Source organism: Narcine bancroftii, chromosome 4 (assembly GCF_036971445.1).
Source record: "Narcine bancroftii isolate sNarBan1 chromosome 4, sNarBan1.hap1, whole genome shotgun sequence".
Taxonomy (NCBI): Eukaryota; Metazoa; Chordata; class Chondrichthyes; order Torpediniformes; family Narcinidae; genus Narcine; species Narcine bancroftii.
In genome coordinates, this window is record NC_091472.1 from 35768373 (window position 1) to 35790164 (window position 21792).

Consider the following 21792-nt stretch of genomic DNA (forward strand, 5'->3'; position numbering starts at 1 on the left):
ATCTTTCTGACCAGCTGCACACAAATGATATTCATCTTTCAAATCCTTATTGAAGGGCTCAAGCCCGAAACGTTGGTGATGCATCTTGACCTTTGCTGCATCAAGGCACTGTTTGACCTGCTGAGTTTCTCCAGCATTTGTGTGTTTTTTTCACTTAACCACCGGCGTCAACAGAATCCTGTGTTATACCCCTTCATCTTTCAAAAGGCCATTGACCTGAAATATTGATTATTTGTGTCTCTTTGTCGCTAGCTGCAGATAGATATCAAGCTTGATATTTAGATACCTATTTCAAGGTGCAGGAAAATAGCTGATTTATATTATAGTATCACACCACATCGTGACATTATTGTAGCACCAGCGATTCAGGTTCTAATCTGGCGCTGTCTGTAATGAGTTTGTATGTGCTCCCCATGTATGCATGAGTTTCCTCCCACCATTCAAAACTGGGGTTTTGGGGGCTTGTAGGTTAATTGGTGCATTTGGGGGGCAGAGGATTGTGTGCTAGGAAGGCCTGTTACTGTGTTGTATATCTAAAAAAAAGCACATCTTCATAAGTTGCCATTTCCCTTTCATATCAGATAAAAATTATTGAAATTGATTCTGTGTCCAAATGCAGCAGTGCATTTCTTTCCAAGTTGCATAGCCTACCTGAACTGTGAAATGTATGTTGTCTGCCACACATTTAACATCTGTTTGCAGGTTTCAAGCGCTTCATCTGGTCCTTTGTGAACTGCCTCAAGCCTGACTTTAGTGAAAAGTAAACTGGAAAAGAGAATGTGAAAAAATTCCTGTTATTTGCTTTTCTCAAAATAAGCCCATCCACTGTGCACAGACAGATTTGGTTCACACATAGTTTACTGTTGAAGACTTTTCGGTGTATTACAGAAGTGAACATCAATAAAGGAATGAACCCCATTTTGACTCCACAAATATTTCACAAAAATTATTAATAATTGGCAATTTATTTGATAAGTGCATTGATAAAAAAGATTGGCATTATAATTAGAGCTATATTGTATATTATAATTTATTACATGTGACTAGATCAGATTTTTAAATGGATGGTAGAGGATCAGTTAAAGAGCTGTCAATAGCTTGCACATTCACCTGTGGTTGACCCATCTGTCCCTGATGGGCAAATCCAAACCATGAAGCCAACTGGAGTATTGCCCATTGGCCCCAGCTGTCAAGTGAAGGATTGCTGAATTGGCTGCATTCGAATAGAACTGGCTCTAACTCAAAAGAATGAAATCTCTGGAGCTAAGATCATTTTCAATATGAGCCAAAGCCGATCCCTCAAACACCTGTCCACAGTGAAAAACAACTAAGTGCTTAAGCTCTGACTAACACAGCAAAAAGGTGCCAACCTTGCCCTTAAATATCCACAGGATGCTCCAACTAGTTGTGAAATTAATTTTAGAGCCAATATTTGTACCTGCCATGATTCAGTAAGCACAATCTAACTTGTGCATGCAGTAACCTAAGACTAAAAATATAGCTTTGCCGAAGCCACTTCTCCCACATTACAGAATGTTACATGCTCATTTCCCTTGATAGTCACTTGTATCTAGATACATATTTAAGGTGTTTGCTTTTAAAAAATGAACTGCAGGAATTCAAAAATCATTTTAACTGCTCAATCTAACCTCCATTAAATTCTGCATTGAGTGTTACGAGCCCAGAGGACTCCAAAAGCCAGCAGTAATACAAATTCACCAAGACAATGGTTACTTAAAACAAAAGTTGCTTTTAATTTTCTTTAAACATAAAAACAGGATAAAACTTTAACTCATTACTATTAACTTAACCTAATGTAACCCCCTTCTAATTCTAAGTGCACATGTATGCAATGTGTATATGTTCAGGAAAGTTCTTTGTTTCACAGTCCAATCATTCACTTCTCACTTCTCCAAGTTCATTGGTGTCAAGCAATTCTCACATTGTGTACAGAATTTAACATTTATAATTTCCACCAGGCTCTGGTGCTTAAAATTAAATGGTTACCACTCAAGAAGGTTCTTGTTGGTTTCAGAAAGAAATTTGTTGCTCCTTGGACACACACAAACTGATTTCCTCCGATCAGCTGCTTCAGTGCTTTGCCGAAGAAACTTGAACCCATCATGGGTTTTCCAAATGATAACCTCTTCTTCCAGGTCACCACAGAGTTCCTCTTGTTTCCCTTATTTCAGGAGTAACACTCTAGCCAGCCATTTCCTCTTGTAAGGACTGCAAGGGTTTGGAACAGGCTGAACTCAGAACTCACAACCTGTCTTCAAAATGGGGTTTTTCAACAAGCCTGCCAGCTTGCCATGTTGTAGCCTCAACTGCTACTGCAGAACTCATTTCTCTCCCTTTCTCTCTGTTTGTTCTTTTCTCTCTTTGCTAAAAACCAAATTATTTCTTACAGAACTCCAAACCCAATCTTTGAAAGATCCTATCAGCACTTTAGCCTGGATTCTGTTCCAATTTGCACCTCCTTTTGAAGTTCTTTCCAAAGCAGTTCCATTGACTCTGCAAACTCACTCGAAGCCTGAATGTCCAGCTTCAGCAAAGCTCTTGCATTTTAAATGAGATGTCTTTTATGAAGTGTTACTGTGTTTTTGAAGTAGCCTAAACTAGACCCCCCATAGTCTATCTCTTTTAAAGATATATTTATATATAATATAACTTATAACAAGAGTAATATCAGCAAGCATTTATATATTCTCTGCAATTTGCATTTGCATCTGTCGTAAATAAAATGGCATCACTACACATAACACCACTCTCAGATTTCATAGATAAATTGCTGAACACAGAAAAGGAAGATTGTAGTACAGAAATATTCAGGTTCAGTATGAGTGAAAGGAATGTTCCCTCTTTTTGCAATGACCATCATGGACATAGAGAAGAGGTCCTCAGGTTATCTTGTAACATTTTAAAAACATTTTTATATGTTGCTCCACACTTTGATCACATACACCCTGGTAAAGCAGCAATAATGCATGGTACAAATTACTGATTGTATATAAAAGGAAATTGTTACAATTCATGTTCAATTCAAGTTTATTTATCAACCTATTGCACAAATACAACCTGACAAAATAGTGTTCTCTGTTCCTTGCAAACATACAATATATACACATACAGACAAGCAATATATATGCAGACAAATGCACATATCAAAATTAATAAATATTGTTTAATAAATAGTAGATTCTCAAAGGGTTAGTGTTTTATCATTTTTGTCAAACAATACTCAACCTGGCTGTGATGAACAGCTGGAACAGCAAAAGTTTGAAGGATATGATGATAATTATGAACAATATAATACAGTTAGCCTGATAAACTCCAACCTCCTTTGTTATAGAGTGTTCTGGCAAGGAAGGTCAAACATTATAATTGCCAGGAACATCTTAAATAGTTTGAATCAATTTGTCTTGAAGAAGGAGTTAAGAAAAAACAATCTCTACAGAATTTTAGCTCCAGTGATTAGATGGCTTTTACAGAGTACAATGTACAGCCTTGACTGTAGCACCCTCATCATATTGCTCAGTGCAATACAGGGAGATACCATTTCAAGTTCATTTATCATCCAATTGTACAAGCACAACTTGACAAAATAGTGTTCTATGGTCCTCAGTGCAAAACATGCAATGCACAACCTGACATAACAGACATACAGACAAGCAACACATATGCATGACAAAATATTGTTTAATAAATAGTAGAGGCTCAGATGATGAGTGTGAGCAGTTCATTTAGTTGTTCAGCATCCTCACTGCCCCGTGGGAAGAAATTGTTCCTCAGTCTGGTGATACAAGTTCTGATACTCCTGTATCTCTTTCCCAATGGGAAAGATGCTGTGTGCAATGAACTGGAATTCACTGTCTGTGTATTGTTCAGATGGGTGGCTCCTCCCCTGGCTCCACCCTAACTTATCCAATATTAACCCAGGTTTTCCCACCTTACCTCAGATTCACCTGAGGATTACTGTGTCTACTGGCCATTAATTGTAAGCTATTAAAAGTGCGTCTGTACTCCTCACTGGTCTCTGAGGGCATTCAGTCATGTTACAATTTTAATAGCTTAACTTTGAAATGGGATGGAAGCCCTGTTAAAGCCAGGCACGCTCCAGGTCAATTCTCTGTCCCTTGAGGCTCTGGAGGAATTTGCCTACAGACTGGAGTGCTTCCAGTCCTACCTGACGGCCACAAGACGTCTTCAACTCGGATGGTCACCAGAGATTGCCACTTCTCTCTCAAGTCGGCCCCAGGGATATCCTGTCATAGGAGACTGTGCTACCTATGAGTTGGCCATAGAAGGCTTGAAGGCCCGCTACATGAGGCCCCTGAACAACGTGTTGGTGAGGCAATGACGCTCTCAAAGTCGGCAGCATCTGGGTGAGTTGCTGGACGACTATGTTCTTGAACTATGGGCCCTGACCAGAAAATGCCACTACAAAGGGGCAATGGCCCAGGTGAGAAAGGAACAAAAAATCTGGGACACCCTTATGGCAGGTGTGAGGTCGTGGTACGTGAGGCAGTGACTGCTAGACTTGCGGAAGAAAAACCTGGCCAGCACCCTGCAGCTGGTGAAAGTGCTCAAGCAGGCCCAACTAGGAGCTGAGGATCTCACAGGCGAAAGCAGTGCCCTTTCAGAGGAACAGGTCATTGGGGCACCTGTGATCCCTGCAGCCTCAGTGCTGAATGCTGTGGCCATGTGTGACTGGGAATGCTACTTCTGTGGACAGGCACAGCACCCCTGTGTCCAATGCCCCGTGAAGGACTCTGTGTGCACAGAATGCAGTAAGCAAATGCACTGGATGAAGGTCTGCTGGGCTAAAGGGAACCCAAAGAGGATGACCGCTTGTGCAACCCCCGATACATTGCTTGACCTGTGCCCGAGACCCGAAGGACTGGCCTCTACCTCTCCATGCTGTTCGCCACCAGCGTCTTGCTGCGCCTCATTGCGGGACCCGCCACCAAAGGTGAAGCATCGCGTGAAGCCTCAGCGGCCATCATGCCGTGCCTCAAGGTCGGCGCCATCTAGTCCGTTATCAGATCAAGATGGAGGGTGGCTATCTTGCCGCACCTTGTGGTTGATGCCATCTTGTCTGCCCGCGGGCCAAGAGGAGAAAGTCGGCATCAGCATGGGGAGTGATGGGGTTTTCAGAGCACTGGCATCAGTCATCTGGGATCAGGCAATGCTTCACCAATTGAATAATCTGAAGATGGAGGTGAAGGTAAACAGACATTTGACTGATTGATTAGTAGACACTGGCTCCATGTCGAGCTTTATAAATTCTTCAATGGCTCTGCGGTACAACTTAAGAGTGTACCCGACGGACTATAGTATTTTCCTAGCTTTGCATTCGCACTCTGCGATGATCCAAGGATATTATACTGCAGGGGTGGCCAAATCTGCTTAACATATGAGCCGCATAGCATAAACCTCAGATGTTTGAGACCCGTAGCAATCACGCGATCGCAAGCCATACCCACTAACACTATCGTTAGCCCCTTTCAGGTGGCCATAATACCCGAATGTAAAGCCACCTAAAATACCCAAATGTGGCTGTTGGGAGGCCACCTGAAAGTGGAGAACCCGTCCCCGAGGTGTACTTACTCAACCCACCTCGGGAAGGTATATTCTCCACTTCCGAGCACTCCCCTTAGGCACCTGAAAGCAGCAGCCTGAAACTGGCTAGCTGCTTTCAGGTGCCTAGCAGAGGCCGGGCTGATGACAATCAGCCGGCAACCCAACTCCCCATGCTTGACAGCCCCCCTCCCCACTGCCTGGCCACCTAACTCCCCGCTGCCTGACAGACCCCAGCGCAGGACATCAGGACTGGGTCAGCCGGCACGGGACTACGGGGCTGGGGCGGCCGGCGCCGGAGGTGGCCACCCCAGTACAGTTTTGATGGAGAAAGTATTTTCCAATCCTTGTCTTGCAAATCATCCATTTGCAAAATGCTGATACACTGCCCTGTTTCAAAGGGAGCAATTAGGCAAAAGATTATTTCTAATCAAGTCTACACACCAAACGTTCCCCCTAGACACGTGAAAGTAGCAAGGCAAAGAGGCTAGCAGCTTTCAGGTGCCTAGCAGCAGGCAGGCTGTTGACAGTCAGCTGGTGACCCGCTGACAGCTACCCTGCCTGCTGCCGACAGCCACCCTGCCTGCTGCCGACACCTACCCTCCCTGCTGCGGACATCTACACTCCCCGCTGCCGACACTTACCCTCCCCGCTGGGACACCTACCCTCCTCGCTGGGACACCAACCCTCCCCGTTGGCAACACTTACCCTCCCCGCAAGCCGCACATTACATGTCAAAGAGCCGCATGTGGCTCGCGAGCTGCAGTTATAATACATCTAACTATAAAGTGGGTGGGTGGGGGGGGTTGTAAGTTCCGATTGTATGTACTGAAGGATTTGTGTGCTCTTGTGTTCCTGGGCCTGGACTTCCTGTGTCACCTTAAAAGCTTGACCACTAATCATGATGCAGAACGGAAGGTCCCAAAAGCCAGACACCACATACAGTTTCTCCTCTCTAAATATTGATTCCCCACCCCCCAACTGTTTCCGAACCCGACTCCTGATTCCAAAACAATAGCTACAAAGAGCAGGCTATACAGTGTGGGGGATCAGGAATTTATTAGAGCTGAGACACAGTGGCTGCTCAAAGAAAACATCATTGAACCCAGCAACAGCCCTATTAACTTGCAAAGATTCCCTATCTCAATTTGATTAAAGGGAGTGTTTAAACCCCCCTGTCCCTCTAGATTTACATTTGGAAGGTCCAATTGTGACAGGAAAGTCTATTTTATTCAAATCCCCCACTGATTGAGATTCATATAAGTTCATATAAAATTGTTTAAAAGCTTCTTTGGTTTATAGGAGATCATGCCCATGTTTGACTGAATTGCATTTATCGTTCTCGCGGCTTGCTGATTTCAACTGCCAGGAGACGACCTTGTGGGCTCTAGTACCTTGGCATAGATTTTTTTTTCCATTCTATATGTATTTATTGTATTGTACTTGAGCTTCTTACTTATTAGTCTTCTATGCTTTTCCACAGAGCCTCTTTGTTGAAGGTCCTTTTCTAAAATTGTGATGTCCTTTTCCAATTCATCCATCTCCCTCGTATATTCTTTTTTTAATCCTAGAGGCATAACTAATAATTTGGCTCCTTAAATATGCCTTTAACATGTCCCAAAGTAAAAATTTGTCCACAGTTGAGTCAGAGTTAGTCTCACAAAACATATTAATTTGATTCTGAATAAAATTACAAAAATCCGGCCTTCTCAACAGCAAAGTATTAAAGCATCATCTGTGAACTGTCACTTGGTCAATGGTCAAATCAAGAGGTGAGTGGTCTGATAGAAGTCTCGTTTTGTATTCGATTTCAGCACTCCTGATCGGAGGAGGGGGGTGGACAGCAACGGGCGCACTCTCAGTAAGCCCACCAGCTTCAGTGTGTGGCACTCATTCTCCACACAGCTGTTCACTCTCCCAGCTCACTGCTCCAGCAACACTCTCCACAGCATGCGCTCCTTTCTCTCACTGCATAGCCAGTCACTGTCCCTGGTCTGAAATAAAACTGCCCATAATCCATAACAATTAACAAACATTTCTGTCTTTAGTGGTGCATGAAGAGCCAATCTATGTCAATGAATTAAATTGAACATTGAACCACTAAATTTAACAAAATGGTCATATTCTGAAATGTTTGGGATCAAGTATAAAGGCTGACATACAAATGAGAGAAAAAGAACTTTTCTCACAGCTGGAACTAGGCTTTGGGCTTCCTTCTCTTTTCAGGCTGTCCTGAACTAGCAAAAAGCAAAACAATCATTCACGAGGCTTAAACAAAACTACCAATCTGGGAAATACAGGTGCTGCCCTTGTGGTTTGTGCCAGAGGATGCTTTTCAGTCTGCTTCAAGTATTTTCATTGTGTGATGACATTGTTTAATGGGATGAATGTAGTGTATATGTTGAATGTTTAGTGGGTGGGGAGGGGGGTGGGAAGGAGGGAGGGAAGGGAGGGGGGGAAAAGGGGAGAAAATGACACTGTGTATATCCAAGAGGGAAAGGTTTATGTGTATTTTGGTCAATATGGTTCATAGTGTGAAAAATAAAAAATATAAAAAAAAGTATCTACCCTCTTAATAATTGTGACTTTTTAGGGTGTTCTGGTTTAATTTAAAGATGGCATCATTAACTCAAAGAGAGTTTTATATTCCCGATTAAGCCATTTATTTTCTGAACAGAGAAAATCAGAAAGGCAAAAAGAGAACATGAGATAGGATTAGCAGGCAGGATAAAGGAAAATCCCGATAGTTATTTTAAGAGTTTTTAAAAAAGTGTGGCTTAGGAAAGAATTGGTCCCATTAAAGATCACATGGTTATCTTTCAGTGGAACTATGGAAGATGGGTGAAATTTTAAATGAATATTTCTCCTCAATTTTTACTGTGGAGAAGATCAGTAAGAATGGGGCCCGGCTAAGCAAAAGAAAATAAAATCAAAATCAAACAAGGGATTGCAGGGGGTAACTCATTGAGACAGATAAGGAGACATTTAAGTGAATTTTGGGAGTTCAAAGCTGGAGAGCTGCAAAGGCTGAATCACTGAGTATATATAGTTCAGAGATGGGAAGTTTATTTACATATGTAGGAGTCAAGCATAAAGAGGAAGAAGCAGGAACTTGGAGCTGGGGCCTGGATCAGATTAACAATAATCTTATGGAATAGGAGAACCAGATTGATGGGATATACTCCTGCTCCTAGTTTTACCTAATGGTGGTGAGGGGGGGGGGGGGGGGGTGGTTCTTCTACTTGTTTTCGCTCTCTCTCCAAATGTGACTTCAATAGATTTTTGACCAGAGCCATACTTTATGTAGCCCATGGTTTTTCAAAAACTTAGCATTTCCATTGGCCACTTAAATCCAGCCATGCAGTCAAAATTTGGCACTCAAGTCCCCTAGTTGTAGAAAGGTTATATAGTCATTTACATTGTGTTTTCCTCAATTAAAACGCTGAGGAGAAAAAAAATGGATTGGTTTGTCTCTTAGCTATTTGTTGTAACTAGCTGATAGGACGTAACATTCACATAAAATTTGCTGTAATAGTGATTAGTGTCACCTGGTGGTGAAGTAAAACAATATCAAGTATTACAATGGCAGCCCTGCCATTCATTACATTAAAATAGTACCAACTCAGAAATTGTACTGTATATATCTTGCACGCTCTGCACCTCTATGCTACTTCTTACTTCCTGTCTTTCTCAAACATGTTTAACTCTTCTAGGTTGATATTTTTTTTTATTACCCTTCCACTTCCAAAGGTTTGTGCTTGCTTCTTTAAGTTAACTCAACTTGGAAAGAGTTAAGATGCCTTGTACAGGGCACAAAAGTGCTGGAGAAACTCAGCAGATCATGCAGCATCCATAGGAATGTTACACATTACAGGCCTCCAGCAGGAATGTTACACAAGATACAGATATCTGAATAAAAAGTTGGGGGGTAGAGTTGTGAAAAAAGGCTAACAGGAAAGAGCTAATGGGAGGAAACAGGTGGGAGGGGAGAAGAGAAGGAGAATGAGAGGTGACAGGAGGAGAGGACCAAAGGCCAAAGATAGTTCTCTGTTTGGAGAAGGAAGAGAAGGCATGAGGAGTTGGAGGAAGGGAGATGGCTTTTGTCTGTCTATCCTGGTATTAGCTTACATATGCAAGTTTTTTTCAATTTCTGAGTTACCATTAGGACCATTTACATTTTGTTTGTGTTTTCTACATCTTTTGAAATTCTAATTTTATTCTTAATTAACTCATAATAAAAATGAAAAATAGACTCTTAGCTTTTAATTAAATATTCAAACAAGGTAGAAGCTAAATGCAGTCCTTCTTAATCTTTTATATCCATAGTCCTTGCTTAAAATCATTCACTATAATTACAGCTGAATAATATTTTGCAAATTTACTTTCACAAATCTAAAGGAAGGTATTCTAGCATCTGACAAAATGATTCAAGATTCCTTTATTGTCATGCAAATACAATGAATTCGTCAACGTTTGACTAACATTAAGGCACAAAGAGACACCCTGGATTCACTTCCTGCAACCTCCATAGGCACACAGCCTCCTGTCTGCTCCACTGGTAAACCCTTTGGGAGCTTTTCTTGCCACTGTCATCGTCACAAATCCTAGTCCCGAATCCTAGTTCCCACGAGAAAGACTCCAGCTGCCTGCAGCCTGGTGTGAGAGTTTTAGCCTCCACTCTCTAGTAATCCACAGCCTGCGTAGATCCTTCAGCTGCTGAACCCTTTGCTGGCCCACTGCCATGGTCATCTTCTCTGTAGGGTTGTCTCTAGCTTTCTCATTCTTAGCAGGCCGTGTTCTCCCACTTCTGGTGCCCTGAGCTGATTCCCAGGAGTTGCAACCCTTGTGGGCATTTTAAGAACATTGAGGACCATACACATATTCTGACAAAACATTTTCATTTAAGTACTGAGGCCAAGGTTTTTGGGAGAGGCTCAAAGCCCTTAGTAGAATCTAAAGTGATAAAAGGGCAGGATAATTTGGTCTCTAAAGTATGTTCCAACAGTCAGTGAGATCATGACTGATCAAATCCTCAATTCCATTCACCATAGATCTTGATGATTTTATTTGAAGATTTTAAATTTAAATTAAATTTAGGCATTCAGTATAGTAAGAGGTCATTTCATGAACCTATGCTGCCAAATTACACCCAATTAATCTACAATCCTGGTAAAATTTGAACAGTGGGAGGAAATCGGAGCATCGGGAAAAAACCAATGCAAACACAGGAAGAATGTACAAATGCCTTGCAGATAGCAGGGGATTCATATCCCAGTCCGGATCAATGGCACTAACTGCTCGCTAACCGTCCCACCCCTAACTAGAATTTAGTGTTAAACATTTAAACTACTCAGCAGCTATACTCTTTAGCTCTACAATTCTGCGTCGCATTAGTAATTTACAGCTAAATTCAATACTAAAACTGCACAAAACACAGAATGGTTTATAAAGGCAGCAATGTAAAATACAAAGGATGTTAGGAGGTCAGTTTTTGTCTCTAGTTTAAATATAATCTTGACTATTCCATAATGCTCCACGATTATTTCCTGTCACTTATTTCCAAACTTTAGAACTGCTTAACAATTCCACTCTTTTTTGTTTACCCATAAAAGTACTAATTTCCTTTCATTTAACAATGGACTGGCTGTCAGTCATATAACATCTCCTTTTTCATCTGAGCATATTTTGGTAATGGTTAGTCCCACTTGTATCATACCTCTTAAATCTCACTGATTTCAATCACCCTGTCACAGTCCATCTTTGACCCAACACAATCAACATAAGCTACAGTTCTCAGTCGGTTTTTTCCACTTTATCAAGTCACTGGAAGTCTACTTCCACCTAAAAAGAAGATATTTATTGATTCTTCAGCTTCTTACAAGAATATTCCTAGTCTATTTATCTTAATTTCAAAGATACCCACCTCACTTATTCTTCTGCAAAGGTTTGCTGGAGGAACTCAATAGGTCACTTGACAATGTGGGTAGAAATGGTCAGTCAACTTTTCAGGTCTGAATCCTTTATCAAGTCTTTTAAAAAATATATTTCATCAATGTTTATCTTTTACCCTCTGGTTTAACATTGATATTATTTAGCATATTATTCCTTCTTAACTATTCTCAAATTATTTATCCAAATTAATTTACTAGAATGCATCTTGTTGAATTTAAAAAAAATGTACAGATATAGGAAGTGGATTTTGATGCATTAAAAATATATTTTTCTTCAGATATGACATGGTGCATTACCCTCATTCCAGCAACCTGGAAGATTTCATGCTTTCTGCATGTTATCTTTGTATATTTCTCGGAATCATCTGCATATTTCCATCTTTATCTTGAATTTAAAGAACATAAAAAAATGAGAGGTCTCTTAAGTCTGTCTTGCAATTTAACAAGACCATCAAAGATATTGTGTCTTGTTTAACTTTGATGCCTGATTACCATATTCAATTATTGCTTTGGTGTTCAAAAATCCATTTATCCAAGTCTGAATGTGCTAAATAATTTGAGCACACAAAGGTACAGAATTTCACATTTCAAGTACAGCTACATACATTTCTCGTACAAACATTTCTCCACTCATCTCATTTCTAAATACAAAACCCTTTTTTTGACATTGAACACTTAGTTTTGAAGTTTCCACTAAGAAGAAACAACCTCTCAGTATCCAATTCATCGATCCCCTGGTGCTAATAACATGTATTCAGAATTCTTTCTTTGTCTTTCCTTAATGTGACACCTATGGATTCTGCATTATTTCATTCTGCTTATCCACAAAACCAGAAGTCTAAACGCTATGAGCACGTTCTGTATTTTGACACTTATCTTGGTGCTATATCCGAATCATTTTTGCCTTTTAAGACTGTAAAAGAATTTTAAAAATCAAGTTTTATGGTTTTAGGTAGTCTCTCCAGTATAATTACGTTTCAACCAAACATGCAAAGTCAAATATGACGAAAATAGTAACTTAGAAGGAAAGAGGTAACCTTGATGTAGACAGAAGATTTGCTGACTAACAGGGAATAGGAAATGGGCATAAATGGTCTTTTTCTGGTTGGCAAGTGACAAATGGTGGGTCACAGGGATGTATATTTTCACAATTTATATAAATGATTTGGATACAGCATGGAAACAGGTTTTCCAGATCACTGAGTCCATGCCAACCATGTATATAAATCCTACCCAGACCCATTTTATTCATCCTAGCATGCTCATCAACTTCCCCAGAATCAACTGTTTTAGGGACACTTTACCATTGCCAATTAAGCTACTTATCCACACATTTTTTTTTGGATGAGGATGAAACAAGGGCATCATAAGGAAATACATCCATCACAGGGAGAATATGCAAACTCCACAAAGACAACACCCAGGATCTGGAGTGAACCAAGATTATTAGAGCATTGGAGGTAAATGCAGAGTGGCAACTTGATAATATTCAAAGGCATGGTTTCTCAACTTGCTGGCAATTCAAAGATAAGTAGAAAAAATTGTGAAGACGACCTTAAGAAGTTAAAGGGATTCAAATAGGTTAAGACAGTGGACAAAGAGTTGGCGAATGGAGTCAATGCTTGGAGAATATAAAATTGTTCAATTTGGCAGAAACAAATTTTTAAAGTTTCCAAACGGTGAGAGATTGCAAAATTCTGAGCCACAAAGTCTGTTGGATTACCTCGTCCATGTTTGACAAAACATAGATAGTATATTGGTTATAGGAAAATGAAGAAAGCCAACAGAACATTAGTGCTTCTTGTAATAAAAGTGGGACAGATTACACTGCTGTTATTTGGGTCAATTAGAGTATGATAAAGAATGACCCCCTTATATAGGAAAGCTGTTAATGCTTTGAGTAGTTGAGAGGTTTGATAAACCAATACAGGTATACCCCACTTTACGAAAGTAAAGCGTTCCTATGAAACCTTTCATACGATGAAATGGTGTAAAGTGAGGAAGGCTACTTTAATAAAAGCTAAAATCCATTCAATTTCCTTCCAATAGCAAATACAGGTTTCTTCATAAAAGCAAATTTGAGTAAAGCGAGTATTTGTAAAGCGGGGTATACCTGGAATGGTTAGGTTATCTGATTAGGAAGGATTGGATTGACTGTATTTGTAACTAATGGAGTGTAGAAGAGTGAGAGGTAACTTAATTAAAGCATATAAGATTCCAAAGAGTCTTGACAGGAGAGATATGGAGAGAAGGACAGCACGGTAAGCATAGCGGTTAGTGCAACGCTGTAACAGTGCCAGCAATTGGGACAGGGGTTCGAATCCCACGCATGGGATTTCCCTGGGGGCTCTGGTTTCATCCCATTGTTCAAAATGTACCAGGAGTTGTAGGTCAATTGGGTGTAACTGTGTGGCATGGGTTCATGGGCTGAAAGGGCTTGTTATTGTGGTGCATGTCTAAATTTAAAATGTAAAAAAGTTTCTTTTTGTAGTAGAACCTAGAACTAGGGGTCACTATTTAAAAATAAGGATGGCTTATTAAGGATAGATACAAGTAGAAGTAAGGTCTGAATAATTTTAAGGCAGACATGGTTAGCATAATGCTTAATGCAACGCTGTTACAGTGTTAGTGGCCCGGATTCAAATACAGCGCTATGTGTAAGGAGCTTGTACATTCTCCCAATGTCTGTGTGGATTTCCTCCCACCCTTCAAAAACATATGGGGTTGGTAGGTTAATTAGTGTATTTGGATTGTTACGAGCCCAGAGGTCTCCAAAACCCAGCAGGAACAGAAATTCACCAAGACAATGGTTACTTAAACAAAAGTTGCTTTTAATTTTCTTTAAACATAGTGACAGGATCATTCTTTAACTTATTACTATTAACTTAACCCCCTTCTAATTCTAAGTCCACGTGTATGTAATGTGCATATGTTCAGGAAAGTTCTCTGTTTCACTGTCCAATCATTCACTTTTCACTTCTCCAAGTTTACTGGTATCAGACAATTCTCATACTGTGCACAGAATTCAATATTTATAATTTCCACCAGGCTCTGTTGCTTAAAGTTAAATGGTTACCACTCAGGAAGGTTCTTGTTGGTTTCAGAGAGAAATTTGTTGCTCCTTGGACACACACAAACTGATTTCCTCCAGTCACTTCAGTGTCTTGCCAAAGAAACTTGCCCCATCATGGGTTTTCCAAATAATAACCTCTTCTTCCAGGTCACCACAGAGTTCCTCTTGTTTCCCATCTTTCAGAAGAAACACTGTAGCCATCCATTTCCTCTTGTAAGGACTACAAGGGTTTAGAACCGGCTGAACTCACAATCTGTCTTTAAAATGGATTTTTTCAACAACTCTGCCAGCTTATTATTTTGCAGCCTCAACTGCTACTATAGAACTGACTTCTCTCTCTCTCTCTCTCCAAAACAGAAATCACCTGTTTGTTTTTCCTCTCTGCTTGTAAAAACCAAATGACTTTTTACATATTTTACCCATAACTATTCCAACATATCCTGTAACAATCTCCCCTACAAAGGAATTTTAACTCTGGAGTTAAACTGGCTTTACCATCACTACAGTGATAACATTACACAACATATAACATGTCATAACAATGTATCCAAATCATAACTTTCTATTTTATATGTTCATTTTTAATATCTAGACAAACAATCTGCTATTACATTATTTGTACCTTTGATATGATTAATTTGCAGATTATATTCTTGTAATATTAAACTCCAATTTAACAATCTTCGTTTTTATTCTTCATTTTATTCAAAAACACCAGAGGATTGTGCTCAGTAAATATCACAACTGGCTGATGAGTGGTACCCAGATACACATCAAAATTCTGCAGAGCAAATATAATAGACAAAAGTTCCTCCTCAATAATGGAATAGTTCCTTTGATGAACATTGAATTTTTTTGAAAAATGGCAACTCAATGGTCAATTTCATTATGTTTTTGTAATAAAACTGCACCTGCTGCTCCCTCACTGGCATCCATTGCTACAGAAAATGGTCTGTCAAAATTTTCTAAAGGTCTCTGACAAACTTTAGTCTACACAAATTTCTTCCCCTTCTTCAAAATGTTGGTTAAAGGAAGAACAACCTCAGCAAAATTTCCTATAATATCCTGCCATTCATGAAAAGTTTCTCACTGCTTTCTTGCCATTGGGAATAGGAAATTCAGAAATTGCTTTCACCTTACCTTGAATATGTGCAACTTTGCCATGTCCTAAGTATTTCACAGTAGCATGTCCAAATTCACCTTTAGCTAAATTGACAGTTAAGTTTGCTTTGGATAATCTTGCAAATAAATTGTCCAATTCCCTCAGATGTTCTTCCCATGTGTCACCTTTTGTGACCGAGTCATCAATATAAGCATCTATATGTATCAAACCTCGGATTCCCAAATTTACCATCCTTTGGAATGTGGCAGGGGCATTTTTAATGCCAAAAGGTAGCATATTATATTTGTATAAACCAGATGGTGTCACAAATGCAGAAATAACCTTTCCTCTCTCTGTTTGTGGCACACACCAGTTACCCTTCGACAAATCCAACTTAGTAAGAAATTTAGCTTTCCTAATTTTATCAATACAATCGTCTATTCTCAGAATAGGATAAGCATCCGTTTTAGTTAATGAATTAACCTTCCTGTAATCTGTACAGAACCTAACAGTTCCTAATGTTTTAGGTACCAGAATAGAAGGAGAACTCCAATCTGAGTTTGAAGGTCTAATAATATCATTTTTCAACACATATTCCACCTCCTGATCCATGATTTTACTCTTCTATAGGGGTGTTGTTTTATTGGACTTATCCCACATTCACATGATGACAAATCACTGATGTCCATTTTGGGTACATCAGGAAACAAATTTGCATATTTCAAATGCAACTGCTTCTGTTCTTGTGATTTAAGATGGCCTAACCTTTCCTTCAGATTTTCCAAAATTGTTCAGTTAGACTGTTTCTTTAAGGTTACCCTCACAAGATTCTGTTTCCATAATCTTATGACCCATAATTTCCTCAACACTTTTAACAACACCTCTGATAGACTGTTCTCCACTACCTTTTTCCTCATGAGGTTTCAACATATTACTATAACAAACCTGAGTTTTATTCCTACAATCTGGAGTGCTTATCACAAAGTTATCATCATTTAGTTTTGATCTCACTTCGTACGGTCCAGAAGATTTCGTTCTAAGAGGATTGTCATGTGTTGGGAACAACATTAACACTTTATTTCCTGTCTTAAACTTCCTCACTTGAGCTTTCCTGTCAAATAATCACTTCATTTTATCCTAAGCCATTTCCAAATTCTCTTGAGCCAAAGTCCACACATTTTGTAACCTATTTTTAAATTTAGAAACATAATCCAGCAAGTCAAACTGCACATGCTCGTTAACCCACTGTTCTTTTATCAACATTAAAGGTCTCTAACCTGATGTCCAAACACAATTTCAAAAGGGCTGAAACCTAATAAATCCTGCACAGCCTCCCTTGCTGCAAATAACAATAAATGAATACCTTCATCCCGATCTTTCCCATTCTCCAGACAATAAATCCTCATCATATTTTTAAGAGTAGAATGAAATCTTTCCAAAGCTCCCTGAGCTTCAGGATGGTATACAGATGAAATGATCTGTTTAATTCCTAACTCATAAATCAATCCAGACACGAAGTCAGTTCCTTGATCACTCTGGATCACTTTAGGTAACCCAAAAAGTATGAATTTTTTTTTCCAAAGCCTTTGCCACTGTATTTGCTTTAATATTCCTCAATGGTATAGCTTCTGGAAATCAGGACACCGTTCACATAATTGTTAACAAGTACTGATTCCCAGCTTTTGTTTTGGCAGGGTACCCACACCATCTACAATAACCCAAGTGAAAGGTTTCACAACAACAGGAATAGGTTGCAAGGGAGCTACCAGAGGACCCAGGTTAGGGTTCCCCACAACCTGACAAAGGTGACATGTCCGGTACCAATTTACAACATCCTCCAACCAGGCCAGAAAAATTGTTTCAAAATTTTATTCATGGTTTACTTTACACCAAGATGACCACCCAAAAATAAAATGTTACGAGCCTAGAGGACCTCAAAACCCAGCAGCAATAGATATTCACCAAGACAAATGGTTACTTAAACAAAACTTGCTTTTAATTATCTTTACACACGAAAACAGGATCACTCTTTAACTTATCACTATTAACTTAACTAACCTAACTTAACACCTTCCTAATTCTAAGTGCACATGTATGTTATGTGTGTGTAAGTTCAGAAAAGTTATTTGATTCATAGTCCAAGCTCACTTCTCATTCCCCCAAGTTTACTGGTTGCAGGCAATTCTTACACTGTGCACAGAATTTAACATTTATAAAGTTCACCAGGCTTTGGTACTTGAAAGGTAAATGGTTGGCACTCAGGAAGGTTCTTGTCAGTTTTCAGAGAGAGATTCTTTTGTACACTTGACACCCACAACTGATTCCTTGTAACCAGCCACTTCAGTATCTTGCCAAAGAAACCTGCCCCTTCAGGGTTCTCCAGATGATAACCTCTTTCTTTCAGGTCACCACAGAGTTCCTTTTTGTTTCTCTTATTTCAAGTGAAATATTAGACAGCCAGTCCTCTCCTCTTGCATGAACCACAAGGGCTTTGACCAGGTTGAACTAAGCACTCACAAACCGTCTTCCAAATGGGTTTTTTCCACAAGCTTGCTAGCTTGTCCTGCTCTAGTTCCAGTTTCTGCTGCTGACTGTAAAACTGCAGAACTGATCTCTCGTCTCTCTCACTCTGAGAGAAAGCCTGTTTTTCTCTCTCTGCTTGCAAAACCACATGACCCTCTTAGAACAGCAAGTGCCACTCCAAGCCAGCCTGCAGCTCTGATGCGTTCTTTCATCTGTTGCCTTTTTGTAAACAACAATCAATTAGTGATGTATTTTGGGCACTCTCCAAAGCTTTTGCAAAGTCTCTTGGCACCAGCCTGTCTAGCAGGAGCAGAGGTTCAGTATTTTAAATTAAATCTGTTTTAAAGTGTTTGTATGTGACCTACACTAAAAAAAACATTCCCCAATTTATCTCCCAAAAACATATCTATAATTTTTCACAGTACAATGGGTGAAATTTATAATTTCATTCCGGTAAATTCAAGGAATGACCACCTGATGAATCACCACCCCCCCACTCTTCATTTGCAGGAACATCACGAGGTCACCATTTTCTCATTAACAACTCACCATTCCAGTAATATCCACAGGGAATTTCCTTAATCTCCTCATCATTCATAGTTTTCTCCCTCATCAGCAAGATTAGAATCTGGCTTTTGCTGCTCAATTAACTCTTTCCTTGACAAAGACAAATCCAGACTCTCAAATTTATCTTGCTTCTTCTGGACTATTTCAGAAGTACTGGGCAAGTCTCTATCAACTGGATCTTCCTCTGCTTTCATCATTTTCTTAGACAAAGACATTGTAACAGCACATGCAGGATATATCCCACAATCTTCCTCAACTTCATCTTTACTAGGCTTAATTGTTAATCTCAAAACTGACCCAACTTTATCCTGTTAAATCATTCCCTAATAAAAATGAGACTCCTTGCATGGGTAACTTTGAAATAACTCCTACTACAACTGGTCCTTCAACTAATTCTGAATTCAACACTAGGTTGTGCAGAGATATTGACTCTATATCACCTCCAATACCTCTAATTAAAGTAATCTCTCCTGTGTCCGTCTTTTGATCAAGAGTTAAAAACATTCTCCAACAACAGTGATTGGGCAGTCCTAGAATCCCTAAGAATTTTAACTGGAACCTGGGAATTTCCATCCTTTACTGAAACCAAGTCCTCTGACACAAAAGGTTTGAACTCATCCATAACATCCTTACCAGGTATGGAACATCTGTTCTCATTAAATTCAACTGTCTGAATACACACTTCTGTTAATACCTCCTTTTCTTGTCTATTTTTCAATACTAAACAATTTGCAAGAATATGACCAGGTTTCTTACAAAAATAACATACAAATCCAGAAGTTCTGTTCTTTCCCACCTTACCTTCATCTTTTTTCTTAATATTCTCCCCAGACTTAATTTCAGGTTTACTCATCTGCTCCACATTAACCTTTTGAACAGGCTCACTATACTGACATTTGTTTGTAAGGATCAAGGCATATTCATCTGCTAACCTAGCCATTTGTTGCCATGCCCCCAGGTCTTTCTCATTCAGGTATATTTTGATCTCATTGGGAACACACCTTTTAATTTCTTCAATTAATATCTATTCTCTTAATCTGTTGAAATCATTATTTATTCCTTTTGAAGTGCACCAATGGTCGAAACAAACAGATTTTCCCAGAGCAAAATCTATACAAGATTCATTCCATGTTTTCACCAAACTCCTAAATTTTTGTCTATATGCTTCTGGAACCAATGTAAGCTTCAATACTGCTTGTTTAACAGTCTCATAACTTGCCACTTGCTCTATATTCAAACTAGAGTATGCAATTTCAATGCACTTTGGAGCAAAGACGCCATTTTCTTTTGGCCTTATTGAGCTCTCAGCAACCTTTACAAAAAGCTGAAAATATGCATCTATATCTCTCTCATTGAAATGACGATCTAGATTTACCTCTCTACTAGCCAAAAATCTCTCTCCAGGAGTTACAGCCTCAATTCTCTTACCTCCCTCCATCTCAATTTTTAACTTCTCTAATTCAAATCATCTGTCTCTTTCAAATCGTTCTTTGACTTTCATCTTCCTACCTCCGTTTTTCAGCTACCTATATAACTATATATAACCATATAACAATCACAGCATGGAAACAGGCCATTTTGGCCCTTCCAGTCTGCACCGAACTAAGTGCTCTTCTCTATTCCCACCTACTTGCACCCTGCCCTTAACCCTCCATTCCTCTCCCATCCATACACCTATCCAATTTTTCATTAAATGACAAAATGGACACTGACGCCACTACTTCTCCCAGGTTTATTCCACACAGCCACCACTCTCTGAGCAAAGAAGTTCCCCCTCATGTTCCTTCTAAACCTTTGCCTATTAATTCTTAACTCATGACCTCTTGTTTCAATCTCTCCTACTCTCAATGAAAAAAGCCTATCCACATCAACTACATCTATCCCCCTCATAATCTTAAATACCTCTATCAAATGCCCCCTCAACCTTCTACACTCCAAAGAATAAAGACCTAATCTGCTCAATCTTTCTTTTTAATCTAGATGCTGAAACCCAGGTAACATTATTGTAAATCTTCTCTGCACTCTCTCTACCTTGTTGATATCCTTCCTATAATTCGGTGACCAGAACTGCACACAGTACTCTAAATTTGGCCTCATCAATGCCTTGAACAGTCTCAACATCATTTCCCAACTCTTGTATTCTATACATTGATTGATAAAGGGCAGCATACTAAAAGCCTTCTTCACTACCCTATCCATATGATATTCTATCCTCAGGGAATGATGAACCATTATTTCTATATCTTTCTGCTCCACTGCATTCCTCAATGCCCTCCCATTTACTATATGTCTTGTTTTGTTAATTCCTACCAAAATGAAGCACTTCACACTTTTCAGCATTAAACTCCATCTGCCATCTGTCAGCCCACTCTTCTGCAATCTTTGAAAACCTTCTTCATTATCCACAATTCTACCTATTTTAATATTAGCTGCATATTTACTAATCCAATTTACCACCCCATCATCCAGATCATTAATGCATATGACAAACAGCAATGGACCCAATAAAGATCCCTGAGGCACACCACTTGTCACAGGCTTCCACCCACCGTTGAATCCATTTGACTATCTCAAAGTTAATACCTAGAGCCTGAACCTTCCTAACTAACCTTACATGTGGAACCTTATCAAAGGCCTGAAGTTCATTTAGACAACATCCACTGCTCTACCCTCATCAACATTTCCAGTCACCTCTTCAAAAAATTCAACAAGATTGGTCAAACATGACCTTCCACACACACACCATGTTGAGATTTCCTGATTATACCCTGTCTCTCCAGATACTTATATATACTCTCTAAGAACGCTTTCCATTAATTACCTACCACAGACATCAAACTTACAGGACGATAATTGCTCAGTTTGCTCCTCAAACCTTTTTTAAACAAGGGAACCTTTAACTCATATATTCTCTACTTTTCATTTCTTCTGCCTCATTTTTGTATTTTATCATCATTTTACACCATCCTCTGCCTCATATTGTCTTTCAGCTTCCT

General features: G+C 39.4%; 1 protein-coding gene across 5 annotated transcripts in view; it reads right to left on the minus strand.

The window, feature by feature from the left end:
- Window positions 1–21792, minus strand: part of LOC138760457 (tetratricopeptide repeat protein 7A-like) — a 402683-nt gene that overhangs the window by 179934 nt on the left and 200957 nt on the right. For all 5 annotated transcript variants that reach the window (XM_069931051.1, XM_069931050.1, XM_069931054.1 and 2 more), the window contains one exon: window positions 652–765. In XM_069931051.1, the coding sequence (XP_069787152.1) occupies window positions 652–765 (114 nt within the window). The remainder of the gene's footprint in view (window positions 1–651; window positions 766–21792) is intronic.